This window comes from Corythoichthys intestinalis, chromosome 8, assembly GCF_030265065.1.
Source record: "Corythoichthys intestinalis isolate RoL2023-P3 chromosome 8, ASM3026506v1, whole genome shotgun sequence".
Lineage (NCBI taxonomy): Eukaryota > Metazoa > Chordata > Actinopteri > Syngnathiformes > Syngnathidae > Corythoichthys > Corythoichthys intestinalis.
In genome coordinates, this window is record NC_080402.1 from 32,089,268 (window position 1) to 32,109,018 (window position 19,751).

At 37.8% G+C, this 19,751-nt stretch overlaps 1 protein-coding gene and 1 long non-coding RNA gene across 6 annotated transcripts in view; one reads left to right on the forward strand and one right to left on the reverse strand.

Annotated features, from left to right (window-relative positions):
- The window catches only part of LOC130920027 (alpha-1,6-mannosylglycoprotein 6-beta-N-acetylglucosaminyltransferase B-like), a 252,584-nt gene that overhangs the window by 49,284 nt on the left and 183,549 nt on the right, over positions 1-19,751 (forward strand). For 3 of the 5 annotated variants that reach the window (XM_057842819.1, XM_057842820.1, XM_057842821.1), the window contains exon 3: positions 17,042-17,192. In XM_057842819.1, coding sequence (XP_057698802.1) covers positions 17,042-17,192 — 151 coding nt within the window. Of the gene's footprint in view, positions 1-17,041; positions 17,193-19,751 lie in introns of those variants that run through there. The other 2 variants (XM_057842822.1, XM_057842823.1) reach the window with 1 other exon arrangement.
- LOC130920028 (uncharacterized) lies at positions 1,652-2,702 on the reverse strand. Its single transcript, XR_009064079.1, has 3 exons — positions 2,678-2,702; positions 2,552-2,603; positions 1,652-2,226 (listed from the first exon to the last, which is right to left on the reverse strand). It is a non-coding gene; the product is annotated as an uncharacterized LOC130920028 (long non-coding RNA).

The following is a 19,751-nucleotide window of genomic DNA, read 5'->3' on the forward strand; positions in this document are numbered from 1 at the left end:
AAACCTAAAATCTTACCAAGAATATGTGTCTTATTTTTATTCAAATTCTAATTTCATATTAAGTTTTTTCCTCAAAAAAAAAAAAAAAAAAAAAAAATTTCTATTCAAAAATATTTCATTAGTAGATATATATTATTATTTTTTTTTCAATCAAAGAAAAAGTCATGTCAATCAAAAAAATTTGTTTGAATGCAAAAATAAATTTGTAAGTCAAAAAATATGTTTGAAAACTATTTTTCTTTGAAAATTTTAAAAAAAAATTTAATTCTTTTTTTTTTATTGAAACAACTTTTTTGATTGATGTAATTCTGCGTTTGGACCACATTTTGGCTAGGACATTTGTGTCTTTATTATTCAATCCAAAAATAAGTTGCTTCAAACAAAAAATGTATATTTTCAAAATAAAATCACTTCAATTAAAAAAAAAAAAAAAAAAAAAAATTGTAGAAAAAAAGGTTTGAATGTGAAAAAATATTTGAGACTCAGAAATATACGCTTTATTTTTCATTGAAACTGTTTTCTTTGACCGAAGCAATCCTTTTTGTTTTTGAGCCATATTATGGGTAGGACATTTGTGTCCAAATTATTCAATCCCAATAAAAGTTGCTTCAATCAAAAAACTATTTTTAATCAAAGAAAAAAAAAACTTTTGCAAAAATATTTTTTTGAAAATATATATTTTTTAAATTTTTATTTTTTAATTGACGTGTCACTTTTTTTTGAAAAGCAAAAAGTTTTAAACTTTTTTTTTTTTTTTTTTGAAGTGGAAAAAGTTTTGAAGGCACTTTTTTTTTGAAGTGGAAAAAGTTTTGAAGGCACTTTTTTTCGGTTGAATCATTTAGACACGAAGATCCAACTTCAACGCTACTTCTGACATGTTTGAGTGGCAGGTGATTACGCCAATGGCATAAAAGCAGGAAGCAAAAATAATGGCCACCAGGGCTCCATCCAGCCATCGGACTCTGCTCGAGTCCAAGCCGAAAATAGGGCACCGGTACGGGGGTGTGACATCGGCATCTCACCGGTGTGCCGGCGATGGTACGGTGCCCTGTTGCGGCACACTGGCGGACCCCGATATCACTACCCCGGCGCGGAGGCCGGCTGTTGAGTAGACGGCCCGCGACTGACATGACACTCATTCAAAGCTGAAGCGACGGGGCTCCCGGCGCAGGCTACTGGGCAGGCTAGTGTCGGGCCACTCGTCGGCCACTCCCATACCGGCGCGTCGCGACACTGCGGTTGGACCCCGATTGCCAACCGTCACGTCAGGGCAGTGGGTGAAGTTCCCCTCTTGAATCACATTAAGCAGCAGCGCACCATACCAGCGCGGGCACTCCGGTGAGATGCCGATGTCACCCCCCCGTACCAGTGCCCTATTTTCGGCTTGGACTCGAGCAGAGTCCGATGGCTCGATGGAGCCCTGGTGGCCATTAGTCATTCTTTTATGCCATTGGTGTAGTCACCTGCCACTCAAACATGTCGGAAGTAGCGTTGAAGTCGTATCTTTGTGTCAAAATGATTCAATCGAAAAAAAAAGTGCCTTTAAAACCTCTTCCACTTCAAAAAGAAAAAAAGAAATGCGTTCAAAACTTTTTCCACTTTAAAAAAAAAAGTTTTAAACTTTTTCCTTTAAAAAAAAAAGTGACACGTCAATAAAAAATATATATATTTAAAAATATATATATTTTCAAAAAAATATATTTTTGCAAAAGGTTCTTTTTCTTTGATTAAAAATAAGTTTTTTTTTATTAAAGCAACTTTTATTGGGATTGAATGATTTAGACACAAATGTCCTACCCACACTATGGCTCAAACACATTTCACATTTCTTTGCTTTTGTGTGCAGTGAAGGTCGAATAAATACTGCTCTGAAAGTTAGTCTTGATATGGGCAAGTAACCATTTGCCTCAGCTTAAGATGTCCTCGCAAATGGGTAAAGAAGTCTGCTTCTGAGCAGGGCTCCACAAAGTTGCACAACTGACGGTCAAATGCAGTTTCTCCACTTTTGCCTGCATCTTTTTGAGAGTGCCATGTCGATAGGTGTACTTTGAGTGCATTAAAAGATTTAAATGTGCAGAGGCAGTCCTTATGAAGACATGGGAGTAGGGATGTCCGAGTGTGGTATCCATGTTTTAAGCGGTAATGCTTAAGCAAGTAGGCTCTTTTCAGCAGAAAATGTGCAGTACTTGCAAGTCCACTGCATTAGAGAATACTGCTTTGGTTGACCTGAAAAGACATGATAATTTCAGCATTGAGAACTTGTTAGAAAAAAAAAAGTTAAATTTTTTCTTAACAGTCACAAATTAAAATGTCCAATTATTTTTAATCACAAATTAAAATCTGCAATAAATTATTTTAATATTCACAAACTAAAATGTTTAACAATGAGTTATTTTTAAATTAACGTAATTGATTATTTTTGAACATTCAAATTGAGATGTACAATTAATTTCTTAATCCATCTGTAAAAACATTAATGCATGTTTGTTATCCCAACCCATGAAACAAATACAAATATTAAATGATTAATTGATCAGTGTATGAAACATACCTGTAATTGCTGAGACTGAGGTATGTGTGGACTTTTGACCATTTGCTTCAGCCTGATTGGGGGATGGTGAAAAAGAACACAAAATTAAGGCAACAATTTCAAAATATAGGCACATAAATGACCAACCTTAAACACACCAGGTTGTTATGGCGTTGAGTGTGATCTCTGCACTCTTTCTATCTGTATTCCTATATTAGGTTAGACCAAAGTTAAAGTGGTGAAATAACAGGGGGAAATGTGATCTAGTCCTCTGATTTTTGCGATTAATGCATTTTAAAACAATTTCAAATTATCAGTGCAGTTTGATCAAACATGGAGGGGGAGCACTGCACATGAAGAAAAGCAAATGGAAGGGCAGATGACAAACACTCTAAAGCAGGGGTCCCCAAACCTTTTCCTGTGAAGGCCACATGACTTTTCCCTTCTCTGATGAGGGGCCGGGTCAGTTTGTAACAGAAAAAGTGTGACGATTGCAGCAGTGCCTAAATGTAAAAAAATTATTGTTTTTCAGAAAGCCATAATTAAATAACCCTTTCTGAATTCTTCTTGGAACAAAATAAAATAAAAATAATTATAACATAATATAATATCATATAATAATGAATAATAATAACACAATTAATTAAATAGATAATAACCAAATAACCCTGTCTGGGTTCTTCACAGAAAAAAGCCAGGAAATAATAACACTATTTTGGGGGGGTTTCAGGGGGCCGGACCAATTGTGGAGGCGGGCCGTATCCGGCCGGCCCGCGGGCCGTAGTTTGGGGACCCCTGCTCCAACGCAAGAACCGATTACGTTGGCGCACATAAGGTCTGACTGTGCATTTAGCTCTTACCTGAGCCGAAATAGACAGACTGAAGCTGACTTAATTCTAGCACTAACTCTGTAAATAAATCACTTTATCGACATTTCTAACATTTTTACGTGAGAAAGTAGCCGTTTAGATCCACAACGTGCAAATTCGGCGCTACTCAAGCTAGCCGTAGTGATTAAGGCACTTCCTGTTAGTTTCACAAAATAAAACACCCGCTAACGATAGAATTAGTGTTTTTATTTTTAAAACAGGAAGCGAACCTCCCCTCGGTCTAGCTAACTTAAAACCGCTCGGTAACTGTTTTAAATCGGTTTTAAAAACCTCTCCCATCGCCTAAAAACGTTACGAGCCCCCTCTGTCAAGAATTCAAAACGCCGGCCGGCATAAAATGGGAGTCTACCATAAACTGTAGTCTACATTTGTTTCTGAAAATGATGGGGTTCCTGTCACGGTCATATAGCATGCTTGCTAGCGGTGATATTTGATGTAATTGACACTTCTCCTCCCTGGCAGCACACAGGCACACACTACAACAAGACAAATCGACGGTTTACAAAAGAGTAAAATATGTACTTACCAAATCAGTGTGCTGAGGACAAGTAAACCCACAATGGCGAAAATAACTGAGAAAGGTGTTGTAAAGAGCGCGAAAGTGGGCAGGGCAGATCTGCGCATGTCTGATAGAACGCCCAAAGGACACTGGGTACAAGAAATTATTTTTTCTAATTTGACTTAACTGGGATATATCAAGTTAAGCAAGTTCTCCAACCCCAAATTACTACTTACTTATTTAAAAGTAGTGTTCACAACAGCTTGATGAAAATTGAGTTTAGTTCACTTATCACATTTAATTAATTTGAATGTTAGCATTTACAGTGTACTCCTTGAAATGGGAAAAAGTTGTTTTTTTCTTGTACAACAATGAAAAATAAATGCATTGGCGCTATAGACTATAGTAGGCTAAATATTCTTGCTAGAGTCCACCTGCTTTTCACGTCCTGACAGTGTCTACATCAGCCTACGTGGCTCCTTCTATTTTGCGCTTGCCGCTGGCCACTTTTCACATTGGGCTACCGCTGGTGCGAAACAGCCCTTAGAGGGATTATACAGGATTTTTAGTTTTAGTATAAAATACTTTTCTACTCAATGCATTCTCCACCAATGCCCTAATTAGTACAGAGAGACCTGACTTTTTAACCGAGACTGCTCCAAAAGCCTATTTTCTTATCTTTAATAGAAAGAATTTGGGTCGAATAGTCTGGGCGAGCACGCACCTGTGCACATCCCCGTGGCAGCACTGCTATCTCCGCTTGCCAAAAACACTTTTCCAACCCACTTAAGACTTGCTGCTAACAGTAAACAATCCTGTTTGCTTGTGCTGATCTAATGGGCCAAACTCTCGTTGCTATATGTTCATGCTCGCACAACCATATGCGTCACACACGGGTTTAACACAGGCTCCAGTTACACTTTAGGCCGGAGGTAGCAGTCGCAAGTAAAAGATCTAAGGGTATCAAAATTCTATAAAAGATGAAATAGTACTATTCTTATTTTAAAACATGAACTTTTGGATATTGCAAACAGTTTATTCAGTCATTACCAGTTGGTCACCTTTTATCATTAAAGACTTTGATATGTTCTGTTAGAACACCACATGTGTCTCTCACCGGGGGTAGGCATTCAATTTTGCCTTAAGCTATTTGTGTTGCAAATAAAAATAAAAAAAAAGGAACATATTCACCCGCTCCTGCTGTTCTTTAGCTAATGAACAGTAGAGCTCCTACACCATAATAATTAAAGTGAATGCAGTTTGTGGTAATTGTGTTGATCTGCAGCTGAGATGAGTTGCTGTGGAGATTGAAGTGGTGTTCTGGCCAGTCCTTGTGTGCTCTAATACAGGAGCTGTTTTTAGGTTTGTGTCATTTCATTCCGTGTAAAGACACCAGAAACGTATGTTGCGTTCTACATTGAAAATTTTATAAATGGAGAGTACTTACAGTATATAGCGCATTCATCTACATGTTTACCGTGCTCAAAGCACTTTACATTAGCACACATTTACCCTTTCACGCACACATTCATGCACCAATGGTGCTGCTGCCATGCAAGGCGCTGCCAACCCATTTGGTACAAATTAGGGCTCAGTGCCTTGCCCAAAAGCACTTCAACAGTCGGTCCTAGGACAACTCGAGCTACCATTTGGGTCACTGCAGGCCCCTTTTAGTGATATCATTTCACTGAAAGCACACCAAAAGTAGCTCAGATTTGTTACAACATACAGTACGGTACATACGGTGTCAAGTGAAATGCCGTTTGACCAAGGCAAAGCTAGTGAGATAAGCTGCTAAATTTTCACCTTTATTGAATGCATGGGTGCTGCTAAATTGACAATGACTTTTCACAGAACTGTCTGAGAAAAATGGAGGACTGAAAAGGCTTTTGCTGAGATACAGACGCCTTCTTGGATTCACAGCTGGAAGTTGCTAAGATAAAATGACGTCGCTAGCCGGTTAATTTAGCGGTGTCAACTCCTGTCGAGCAGGCGGTCCTGTCAGTATTCATCATTTCACATGAATATGCAAACACGCCCCTGGCCATTCAAAACAACATCCTCTAGTGTTGCACAGGTTTGCATTTGAGTTTGTGTTTTAAAAGTAAGTCACTCACAGGTTGACGCTCCGAGCTCCCTCAAATACCAAATGTTTGAATGTTCCCTTCAAGATGATTTAGCTTAAAGAAAAAAAGAAAAAGAAAAAAAAACTATCCTGAGACAGTGGCTGTGATCTGAAAGAATAGTAGCATGACATTCATCCGTCATTTCTCTGCTGTTTTTATCCATTCCTTCTTCCTCCTTTCAAACAGCTATTTTAGGGAATTGTGTAGCATTTGATGAGTATTTCTAAACTGTAAAGGTAATTCTTCAGTACCTTTTGCAAATCTAAAAATAAATACCTCTGAACAGGCTTTACTGTTCCGACAGAATTTCTTTTAGTTTGCACTTTTTGTCACCTCTGTCCTTTTCCCCCCTTTACTTTAATATACTGGAGATGACAGCGTTTTGGAACATACACTGCCTTGAGTTTATAATAAGAAATAAGAATGTGCATTTCACTACATAATAATATTCATCTTTATAGGAAAAAGTAAAAATTAACAAATTTTTTTTTTTTAAATTCTCAATTGCTCGTTTTTTGTCCAGTCTTTGCCAGCTGACTTGTGCTGAGTGACTAGGAACAACCTGCATTAATCGCTTTTCAATTAAAGGGCATATGCCTGTAGCTGGGGTGCGATTGTGAGTGTGAATGGTTGCCTGTGTGTGTCGTCGCTTCAAATATGTTAATGTAATATATATATATATATATATATATATATATATATATATATATATATATATATATATGGACCGCTAAATTATTGGTGACTATGGGCGTATTGACCCATTTGGTCCGGAGTTCTTTGATGCGATTCCTTTTTTAACATTGCAATTTGAGCAAGTGTCCCAGGATTTGAAAAAAAAAAACCTACGCATGTGCAAAAATCATTCAGTCATTGGACAAAACGGTCTGAACGGGTTACACGGTAAAATAGTAAATGGACAGTAGCACACATTTACCCATTAATGCACACATTCACACACCAATGGGGTTGCTGCCATGCAAGGCGCTGTCAACCCATTGGAGGCAAATCAGGGTTCAGTGCCTTGCCCAAGGGCACTTTGACAGTTGTAGCCGGGAATCGAACCACTGACCCTTTGGTCCAAGGACAACGCCAGATACCAACTGCATATGGCTATACTCCTGCATAGTAAAAGCCGAATTCAAGCTAGGCGCTAACGCTAATGAACAGCTACATTGTCTCGCCTGCTGCTCTTGCTCTTTGCTGACGTACAGTGGGGCAAATAAGTATTTAGTCAACCACTAATTGTGCAAGTTCTCCCACTTGAAAATATTAGCGAGACCTGTAATTGTCAACATGGGTAAACCTCAACCATGAAAGACAGAATGTGAAAAAAAAAAAAAAACTGAAAATCACATTGTTTGATTTTTAAAGAATTAATTTGCAAATCATGGTGGAAAATAAGTATTTGGTCAATACCAAAAGTTCATCTCAATACTTTGTTATGTACCCTTTTTTGGCAATAACGGAGGCCAAACATTTTCTGTAACTCTTCACAAGATTTTTACACACTGTTGCTGGTATTTTGGCCCAATCCTCCATGCAGATCTCCTCTAGAGCAGTGATGTTTTGGGGCTGTCGTTCGGCAACACTGACTTTCAACTCCCTCCTTAGCCCGTGGCGTCAAAATGATAACAAGAACGGTGAGCAAAAATCCCAGAACCACACGGGGGGGACATAGTGAATGACCTACAGAGAGCTGGGACCACAGTAACAAAGGCTACTATCAGCAACACAATGCGCCGCCAGGGACTCAAATCCTGCACACTGCCAGACGTGTCCACCTGCTGAAGAAAGTACGCATCTAGGCCCGTCTGCGGTTCGCTAGAGAGCATTTGGATGATCCAGAAGAGGACTGGGAGAATGTGTTATGGTCAGATGAAACCAACATAGAACTTTTGGGTAGAAACACAGGTTCTCGTGTTTGGAGGAAAAAGAATACTGAATTGCACCATACCCACTGTGAAGGATGGGGGTGGGAACATCATGCATTGGGGCTGCTTTTCTGCAAAGGGACCAGGACGACTGATCTGTGTAAAGGAAAGAATGAATTGGGCCATGTATCGAGAGATTTTGAGAGAAAATCTCCTTCAATCAGCAAGGACATTGAAGATGAGACGTAGCTGGGTCTTTCAGCATGACAATGATCCCAAACACACAGCCAGGGCAACAAAGGAGTGGCTTCATTAGAAGCATTTTAAGGTCCTGGAGTGGCCTAGCCAGTGTCCAGATCTCAACCCCATAGAAAATCTATGGAGGAAGTTGAAAGTCCGTGTTGCCCAACGACAGCCCCAAAACATCACTGCTCTAGAGGAGATCTGCATGGAGGAATGGGCCAAAATACCAGCAACAGTGTGTAAAAAGCTTGTGAAGAGTTACAGAAAACGTTTGGCTAACAAAGGGTACATAACAAAGTATTGAGATGAACTTTTGGTATTGACCAAATACTTATTTTCCACCATGATTTGCAATTAAATTCTTAAAAAAATCAAACAATGTGATTTTCAGGTTGTTGTTTTTTTCCACATTCTGTCTTTCATGGTTGAGGTTTACCCATGTTGACAATTACAGGCCTCTCTAATATGTTCAAGTGGGAGAACTTGCACAGTTAGTGGTTGACTAAATACTTATTTGCCCCACTGTAATTTCTGCATGAATTCCAATTTGTGAGACTTGACAGTTCAGACCGCCGCTACATTCTGGAAAAATGTGACCCAGATGGGATTTAAACCTCATACGAAAGTGACCCAGATCAGATTTGAAATGGTCCACTTCTATGCGACTTGTCCTGTTCAAAGCGTCAAGTTAATGCCTCACTCAAGTGGGAAAAACAGGAAAAAATCGGATTTTTGCATTAATACCTACAGTATGAACCTAGCCCTAGTCATGATTTTTTTCTCTGACGATAGTAAGGCTAATAATAGTGATTATGATAATTATTAAAGGGATGTTGGTGACCTTTAATTTTTTTACTTATGTGAGTATGAGCACTCAGCTCTTGAGTACTCACCAATACCAAGTAAGTACCAGATACCAGTCGCAATTTTGATACAGAAAGTTTCAATTAACACAATAATATAAAATTTTAAAGAGTTTTGATACTGCATTCATTCACAGTGGATGGAAACGCAAAATGATCATCTGTTACTACAACTCTGAGAGAATGTAAAATAGAAGTACCGTATTTTTCGGACTACAAGTTGCACCTGAGTATAAGTCGCACCAGCCATAAAATGCCCAACGAAGTGAAAAAAAACATATAAGTCGCACCAGAGTATAAGTCGCATTTTTGGGGGAAATTTACTTGATAAAATCTAACACATAGAACGGATATGTCATCTTGAAAGGCAATTTAATATAAAAATACAATAGAGAACAACATGCTGAATAAATGTACAGTGTACAGTGAATGAACAACGAAATGAGATTATACTGTCCTCACCAGGACGCTACGGCTCAGTCCTGGCTGTACAGCGAACTCCCAAATGACGATGCTGGACGTCCGTATAATTGGCTGAATCAATTTGGTCCTCGATACCAAACAGGTTCGCATCAACGTAAATAAATGATAATTAGGTGCTTTTACAGCAATGACATGACAAAAACGGATAGTATGCGTTCGCTAGCATTAGCACATCGTTCAAACAACCACACAACTGGCTCTAAGTGTCAGATCGCGGGTGGAAAACACACAACAACAACAGAAAATATGATACACACAGGCGTTGCCTCTGTAGAGATATTTACAAGCATAAACAATGAACGTAGGTACGCAGCGGTGTTTCTCTCTCACTAACTCGCCCACTCACTCACAGCTACGTAGCTGTCAGTCTTCTTCTGGCGTGTGAGCGCTCTTCACGTAAACAAGTGCAAATGCGCCCCCACGTGGGCGTGAAAGCGGCACAAACTAAAAGCATGTATTTCAATATAAAGAAGTCAATAATACAATTGAACACACATTGCCAAAGGCAGAACGCGAATGTGGCCATAGCTATTAAGAGTTATTCAGATGACTACAGCCTAAAGAACATGCTAACAAGTTTACCAAACCTCAGTGTCACGCCAAAACACCAAAATAACATGTGAAATGATATCATAATGTGCTAATAATTTTACATATAAGTCGCTCCTGAGTACAAGTCGCACCCCCAGCCAAAATATGAAGAAGAAAAAAACGTGACTTATAGTCCGAAAAATACGGTAAACATTCATTGCATATGGAGGCTTTTGCAAGCTATAATTGATGTAAATACTGTAGTATCATGTGCACATATAAACAGCACCTTTCACTTTTTTCGCCCATTTTGACTCACAAAAAGTGCCCTGTTGACGCTTTACAGTCCTCTACAGTGATGCAATGTGCAGGCACTAAATATTCAATCCAATATGGTGTAGAAAACAGACCCCTACTTAAATGCCACTTTGTATGTGTGAATGCTGGCAAACTTATTCAAGCCCAAACAAAATAGGGCAGAAAAGGGAAGCCTGCTGCCTGCTATTTTAAATATTCTACATTAAAACTTGGTCCCTCCACGAAATGCAAACACCTTTCATTAAATATGTGATTAATTGGTTTGAACTGTGAGACATCAATCCATCCAATTTAATATTTTTTTCTCAAGTCCTGCTGCTTAGAGGTGACATGCTATCGAAATTAAAACTGCAGGGTAATTCTTTTCTTAATGTATGCATTCATTAAGAAAAGCAATTTTAACATGGAAATGTTCATTACAAGCTGCCGCATACCGTACGTATGTGATTATAGTTATCGCAACTGAAAGCAGAAACTACCAATGAACCTCTTAAACTCTGGATGATTGCAGTCACTCAAAGTGCTTCTCCATAAATATTAGTTAAAATACATCACTTTTAATTGGTTTCATGTGTTGTGTTTTCTGATAGCATCCACATAAAGGATATGCATGCCTTGATTTGACATGATTCATTAGCATGATGATGATAAATGTCATGTAATGATGGAAAAAAAAAACCGGTGATTATGATGAGACCATGAACACAGTGCAACAGTAATGAAAGCTGCATGCACACTTGGACACTAGATTTTCTTTAAATATTTTTTTATACAAAGTATGAAACCATTATAGCTTATCATAAGATGCTAAATTATATAGTTTTAAACATTTTTTTTTTCGTGAAATGGAATATTTCAATTTATATATAATATTTGAATATTGAGGTGAAATCATCAAAGCTTTTCATGGACGCATTACACGAATGAATTTACGATTCTAAAATGCTCACACACTTAATGAAAATTGCACACATTCTTTGTAAAACCTCATTCTGAGCATTGACCAACCTACTGTTTCATACTCGAATATTAAAATATTCAAAGTTTGCGCCCTCAGTCCATCGAAGATTTTGTTTAATTAAAAAAAAAAAAAAAAAAAAAAAATATATATATATATATATATATATATATATATATATATATATATATATATATATATATATATATATATATATATACACACACACACATATGGGTTTTCCCATTGGCAGTGTATCAAATACGTGTTCTCCCCACTGTGTATATATATATATATATTATTATTATTAGGGCTGTCAAAATTATCGCGTTAACGGGCGTTCATTAATTTTTTAAATTATTCACGTTAAAATATTTGACGCAATTAACGCAGATGCCCCGCTCAGACAGATTTAAATGACGGTACAGTGAAGCGCTCACTTGTTAATTGTGTTTTATGGAGTTTTGCAGCCCTTTGCTGGCGCTTGGGTGCGACTGATTTTATAGGCTTCATCACCCATGAGCATTGTGTAAGTACTTATTGATATCAACAATGGCGGGCTACTAGTATATTTTTTGATTGAAAATTTTACGAATTTCATTAAAACGAAAACATTAAGAGGGGTTTTAATACAAAATTTCTATAAATTGTAGTAACATTTTTCTTTTAAGAACTACAAGTCTTTCTATCCATGGATCGCTTTAACAGAATGTTAATAATGTTAATGCCATCTTGTTGATTTATTGTTATAATAAACAAAAACAGTCCTTATGTATCGTATGTTGAATGTATATATCCATCTTGTGTCTTATCTTTCCATTCCAACAATAATTTACAGAAAAATATGGCATATTTTATAGATGGTTTGAATTGCGATTAATTACGATTAATTAATTTTTAAGCTGCAATTAACTCGATTAAAAATTTTAATCGTTTGACAGCCCTAAACTATATATACAGTATGTATGTATGTATATATATATATATATATATATATATACACATTATAATTTCATTAATTCGTGCTAAATCATTAATAAATGTTGCTGGTACTATTGCAAATAGCAATTACACAGATCAAAACAAAAAAACTAAGAATAAAAAGCATAATAACAATATAATTATAGTAATAATAATAGTAATGCCTGTAATAATGTAACGAATCAGGTTCTAATGTGGCAGATGTGTTTTGAGTGGTGTACCTGAACGCACCGCATGGCTGACTTGACAGCATGAGAGAGGGACTTTTTACTTTCACTTTGTTCAGCTGTAGGTATGTTGTCTTGCACAAGTTCTGAAATACATGATTAAAAACCTGACGAAGCTGGCGATTTTTTGATGATGTTACCACAAAAATAATTGTCACCTTAACCCTTTAAGGTCTGGGCCTATTTTGTCTGATTTTGCATGCCTTTGAAGTTGCCTTTATATTTCAAAGAAAGAATTGTTTACGATGGCCTGGTTTGGTCCCTTTTTTTGTGACACCTTGAACTTCATGTCCAAACTGTTGTTTCATTCACTGACCAATTATAAATCATCATTTTGGGCCCAAAAAGACCAAAAATTCCAAAATCGTTTTGTCAAATTTTTTAATATTGATGTCCAATTGACAACCAAACATGCGTAACGAACCGTTTTGAAACTTTGTAATATTTATTCAACATGTTAGGACGAACATTCAACCAAAAAAATTTAGAATAAATAGTCTTATATTTGACAATTCAACATAAACAGCAGGTATAGCCATAGGCGTTTTTTGCCTTTATACATGCTCTAGTCAAAACAGGTTATATATAGCAGACCGAACAGTGAAAAAATATATACCATCTAACACAAAAAGTGTTTAGAGGCCATCTCTTTGAGTTTAGGTATTGCGGCCCATCACCTGATGAAAACTATGTACACACAATCAAGCTTCTTGAACACACATTTATATAGACAAATTGAGAAGACTGATTGTGGGGAAAAAAAAATATATATACAACATTGGGAAAAAAAGTATTTTCAAAAATATTTACAATAAACAAGTTAAATTTTTTTCAGGCATGCCACTCCGAAAAGCAGTTTCGTCCTGGAATTCGACACAGGGCGACATCACACAGCCCACACTTCCATGGGGTGTCGGTCCTCTTTCCACCCTTCCATTTTCATTTCACTTTACTTTCATTGTCACTATAAATGTACATGAAAAAAGTCAGTATTTATGAAAATAATAAAGTATAAAATAAAAATATATACAGCAATAAATAATAATGGAAATCTATATGTATGACAATAGAAAGAATACCATAGCTGAATATGTGCTACATCCCTAATCTTCATATAGAAAGAAGATCATCACAATTATAAATTCCTGCCTTGGATACACACAGTGCACGTACAACTTTGATCTGATATGCACATTTTATTATTATATACACAAACACACACTTATATTGCATCAAAATTAACTTTGTCTTGCAATATCAAAAGAAACTTTCAAAAGAAACTTTTTCAGCATCAAAAAAAAAAAAGTGAGTTTGCTTACCTCTGCTCGTCGATGGCGTCACCCACGTGTTCAAATCCGTCACTATCTTCACTCGAGGACTCTTCCGAAGAAGACGATGATGACGAATTTGGACCATCCTCTTCCTCAAGTTGATTAAAAAGCACAATTGCCTGCGCTAAATTTAGTTTTCCGTTCATTCTCAAAGTCACACAAAGTCGCTGCTCGAGCCACACGGCCGTCGCTCGCCACCTCGCTGCTTCAGAACACTCCTCCCTCTCGTTCGGTGGAACCTCGCACGGCAGTTATATTTATTTTAAAAACGCATTTTGTGCTTCCACTGTGACTTCGAAAGGGTTCGTTTGATTTGTGTTTTTTTCATGGAGCTTCCGTTTTGAAAAAGGACAAGAAATGATGGAAATATAGACATAAACAAATGATCCATGCAGCGTTTTAATGTTTTTTTGAGAGGACAATAAAACTATAAAACTTAAATGACAATATCTCACGTTTTAGTTGGTCGATTGACTTCAAATAATAACGAGAGTAAACCGCAACTTCCGCACTTTAAAACGAGACCAACCAACGGCATGTGGGTGACGTAATTAAAACGTGAGGGCGCTTCAAAGATGACGTGCGCTGAGGACGCGCCGGCGCGTCCTTCGACTCTCAAGGGTTAACTTATAAAGACTGGCAACCGGAGGTCGGAGGAGGACCGTCGAGATTGTAGTCATTCTATGGCCGTATTGTCGATCGAGCCCGTTCACGGTTGCGCACACCACGCTCATATTTTTCTATCATTTCCATCTTCATTTCAACTGTAAGCCTCACCTTTTACTTTTTTTCACCATCTACACTAACATTCTTGGAACCCATGTAGATTTCTCTCACAAGAAAATCTGCCGTACGTCGTCGGAGGTAGAAAGAAATGGCAAGATCGTGTGTCGAAGCGATCGTATGTCGCGGTACCACTGTATATCCTGTTTATATCATAATTATTACATTTGCAGTGATTAATACATATGTAGGCTAGTGATTTAAATGCGCCACCAGATGTCATTGGCGAGTTTTTGATTAACTGGGAGATAAAGACAATTTGTGCATTTTGACCCTTCAATGACGCCGTAGCTTCCTCTGCCTTCCAGTGCTGGCGTCATTGGGCCTTATGCCCCATTGTATTTCATGAAGGTAAGACGTTTGTTAATGGCTCCCAGCATCAAAGTTGGTATATAGTGGCGAAATATTGCCATCCAGTCTTTTTGTTAAGTTAAACGGGCTGCTAACATGTTTACAAAGAGTTCGAGCAAAGTTTAATTGAGTTTAATGTGCATTTTGAATGTTTATTTTGACTGTGAATTTGTGAATGCCAGTTTACTTTTCATGGTTGTTCAGCTGTGAATATATTGTCTTCTATTATGCAGACTGAAGCACTTTTCTTTTCCTAACATTATTTTTCGAACATGTGAATATTATTTTTGTTTTATTTGCAATACTGTATATGACAATGATGCCCCATTGTATTTCATGAAGGTTGGTGAAGAAGAAGTTGCCGAGTTTCTTGTGCCAATAAACGGCGTGGTCCAATCTGCAAATCAGAACGCCCGTGCCCACTCGTCCTTTCTGCCATACACCCCGTCATCACCGATCCAATAAAAATACACAACGCAGAGCATCGTCGTGGTGTACAGAGAGGGGTCGCACGGGTCGGGTTACACATACATAGTTGTTTTTTTTTTTTTTTTCTTCAAATATACTTTTGGGGAAAAGGGAAAAACATGTCCTGTATCTACTGTATATCTTTCCAATGCTGTTAAATCTGAATAAATGCATTGAACCCACCAAAATCTACTTCACAGATATTGAATTTTCCCCGGGGGTGGGGGGAGGGGCATTCCCCATTAACCGCGAAAAACTAGGGATCACTGTATAGTTAATCTGTTCTTCTAAATGGTATGCGTACGCTAGATATTTTCAAATTTTAATGAAGAATCCTATTTGCTGATAGAATACGACTCTGATAAGGTAAATATAGATATTTTTAGTTAAGTAGAGCATGTATAAAATTGCATTATATGTGTATTAAACGTCTGTTTAGCTTTCATGTCAATGCCAAATAGACATTAGACATGAAGAGATAATCAATGTTGGGTCTACAAAGAAAGCATGAAAATAGCTCAGTTTAGATATTTTGGATATTTTCACAGTAGTTTCTTTCCAACTTTATTATATTTCATAAGTGGACCTCATCGTTGAACCTGGCAAATTTTTGCAATCCAAATATAATTATTTCCATTTCTGGTGTCCCTTCAACTAGTCTATTTTGACTTTACATTTATTTATGCACTGCAAGGAACAAGAAAGCAAGATGTGTCCCAAGATGTGTCGGTATTGACTTTGACATTGCTGGGAAATCCGTGGATCACGGATGCTTAAAATCATGTTGAAATTGTGTGCCGATGTGCACACCGGATAACATAAATATCCTTTCTTTTGATTGTGTTACTTTTTAAATAAAAATAAAAACAAAAATCTATCTTTAAACAGACTCAACTGGCTCAGATGCCTGGAAACTTAAGAATATGAACAGTGGCAGTTGAGGAAACCAAAACCAGAGATGGGTGAGCAATAAAAACTACAGCAAACTTGACGTGAATGCGCCCTGTGCAAAAAGTCAGTTTTTACAAAAAAAAGAAAAAAATCCCACTCTCATGTTTTTTTCCTACACACTACTTGTGCCAAGACTCCCCCTTTTTAATCCTAGCAACGAGCATTTATCCCAGTATGCACTCATAACTACATAGTAGGCCCCTCCTCACACTCCATAGAGCACCCCGCTGTGCAATGTGAGGTGATAGAAATAATTGGCTTTTGCACACAGAGCCTCCACATAATTAATTCCTGGCGCTTTCTAAGTCATACTCTCGGCACAAGCCTCATCTTTATATCAAAGGGTATCAAAGAATATGAAGGTAAGCTCATATTCACATATCAGACTGGACTTTTTATGGATGTCTACAATGGACAATAGCCATTTTGTGAAATGTTATGGCCGTGCAACACTGGGCAGGATTCAGCTCATGGTGTGGGGACAGGAAATGACAGTTCTGGCTGGAGATAAGCGGGTTAACAAATCGGATTAAACTATTTGTGAAAACAAAAGAATAAGCAGGGGTTCTGTTGTTGTAGTCCCTTCTTTTAACCCATTTTTATTATGCATCTTCATGTCTCTGTGTCTGCTCAGTGCTGGGAGGTGTGGAGTCGCGTGGTGTACTGAGGAAGATCAGTGACATGCTGGAGGTGATTCTGAAGCGAATGGACAGCCTTGCCAAGTTGGACAACGCCACAGCTGCCGATACAAGACGACTGGATGAGCTTAGCTCTTCAATCAACAAGTAGGCTTCTTTGTTCACTGTTTTGTAGGAAAGATTTTGAATGAGGCAATCACACGTCATGCTCTTTTATAGAGACTTTTGTTATGTAAAGAACGGTCAAAGTCATTGCAGCGAAACCTTCTTCCCAAATTAGGTTTCTTGTTTCAGTACACAAATATTAAAATAAGGATTGCAATAATACATTGTAATACAGTGGTACTTCGACATATGATCGCTTCGACACATGATCTTTTCGACATCCAACGTCAAATTTGACACGCCATTTGTTTCTACATCCGACGACATGCTCGAAATTCGACGATTTATGACAGCACCGCAGTTTGTTTTCCCGCAAGACAGACGCACGGCGGATTTTCTCGTGAGAGAAATCAACATGAGTTCCAAGAATGTTTGTGCAGTTGGTGAAAAAAGGAAAAAGGTGACGCTTACCGTTTAAATGAAAATGAAACTGATAGAAAAAGTCTTACATTACATTAAGATTCGTTACATTATTACAAGACTGTCCTCCTACGACCTCAGTTCGCCAGTCGTTATAAGCAGTGTTACTAACTAACGCGTTACTGTAATCTGATTACTTTTTTCAGTAACGAGTAATCTAACACGTACACCAGTAATCTGATTAAAGTTCGTTTCCTTAGTGTCTCTGCGTTACTATTTTTTCATTGCCTCATAACGTATGTAGAATGAAGAATATTGTAGTCATGTACAAAGAGCATTTTGAACAGAAAATGCTCAAATAAAAGGTTCCCGGTACGTGTTTCCATAACAACCTCCGAGCTATTTCCTGTTCTGATCTCGCGTCACGTGTTGTGGGACTGAGGCCGGTGGACATTCGCGCTGAGTGTTGAGACGTTGCGAGGGAATGTTGATCTGTGGATATCCATGAATGTAGGTGAGTATTTTTCCTTCATTCTGGAGGGTATCAGCAAAAGGTTGGACCCCCTACATGCGCGGCCGTTTCGTAGCTTTGCCGTAGCAATGACGGGCAGTCATCGCTCCAAGTTGGCAAGCTTTGTTTACATCATATGCGTGTTGCACATTTATGCCGCGAGGTGATGTGTTCGTTTAGCGTCTGTGGGATGTGTTGTAAGTCCGATTGAGTGTAAAGTGCTTAATTGCCGCCACGTTTTGTGGCCAAATTGACCGCGTGTGTGTTGAAAGGAGTACTTCTGGGTTGTCCATGTGCATCCGCGCCCGCCACCACCTTTGCAACTTTGTGCAGTCAGTTTGCATTGTTTTACATTGGCACTGATATGCTGTTAACCATAACCCGAAATTCAGAAGTTTTGACATTAGGCTTAATCTTAGAGTTAGCGGGGTTTAATTGGTCGGTGGAGTTGATTTCAACAAATTCCAAGCAGTTTGTCAGATATTTGTTAGTTTCAGGGCTCCGGAGTGGCTAAGCTAGCGCGAAATTCTGATATTCCCCTTTAAATTCTATCATCGGAAATTCAATTACATATGATGACATTTTTCTGTTGTCATTCTTATGTTGAGGCGCCAAAGGGAGAAAAATGGGTAAAAAGTAACTGATAGATTTTAAATTAATTTAGTTACTTTGATAATAAAGTAATAAGTAAAGTAACGAGATTACTTTTTTGAGGCATAATCAGTAATCAGTAATTAAATTACTTATTCAAGTAATCTGTGACAACACTGGTTAAACGTTACGGTGACAATTATTATTGTGGTACCAACGCCAAAGAAATCACCAGCTTCGTCAGGTTTTTAATCATTTATTTCAGATCTTGTGCAACACAACCTGCCTACTGTCTGCCACAGCTGACGACAAAAACTACAGGACATTAAAAGATAAAGTAAAATCTATACTGCACCTATCTCACTGTCACGTCAACCACTCAGTGCTTTCAGGTACAGCACGCAAAACACATCCGCCACATTAGAACCCGATTCCTTACATTATTACAGAAATTATTATTATTATTATATTATTCAGATTTTTATTTATAATTTATTTGTTTTGCTATGTGTAATTGCCATTAGTAATGGTACCAGCAGTATTTGTTAAAGAGTTAGTGTAGGTTTTTGGTCTGTAGAACAAATTATTGGAATTATAATGTATTCTTATGGGAAAATCCTGCTCGACATATGACCATTTTGACTTACAAACAAGGTCCTGAAACGAATTAACTTCGTATGTAGAGGTACAACTGTATAGATTTTTTAAATATAGAATGTAATCTCTTTCCAATCCAATTTCCTGAAATGTAGTGGTGGTCGTCCCTTGAATAGATGCCATACTCACAATTGTTTGCCAGCTGTGTTATTGCCTTAAAGGAGCATGTCCCATTAGGCAAAAAAAAAAGCTAGAAAACTGTTTATAAAAAAGAAGAGACAAAATTGCAGTCTTTTTCATTTAAACAGAACTTCAGCCAATGGAACACGAACTGTATGCGTTTACTGACGGGAACTGCTGCACAAGGCACCGTGACTGCTTGCTTGCGTTCTTCTGGGGTCGCTGCTCACTGCCGGCCGGCTGCTTTGCTCTTGTTAAGCCCTGCTGATGAGATAGATGCTTCTCCTCGTGTTCTCAAAGCC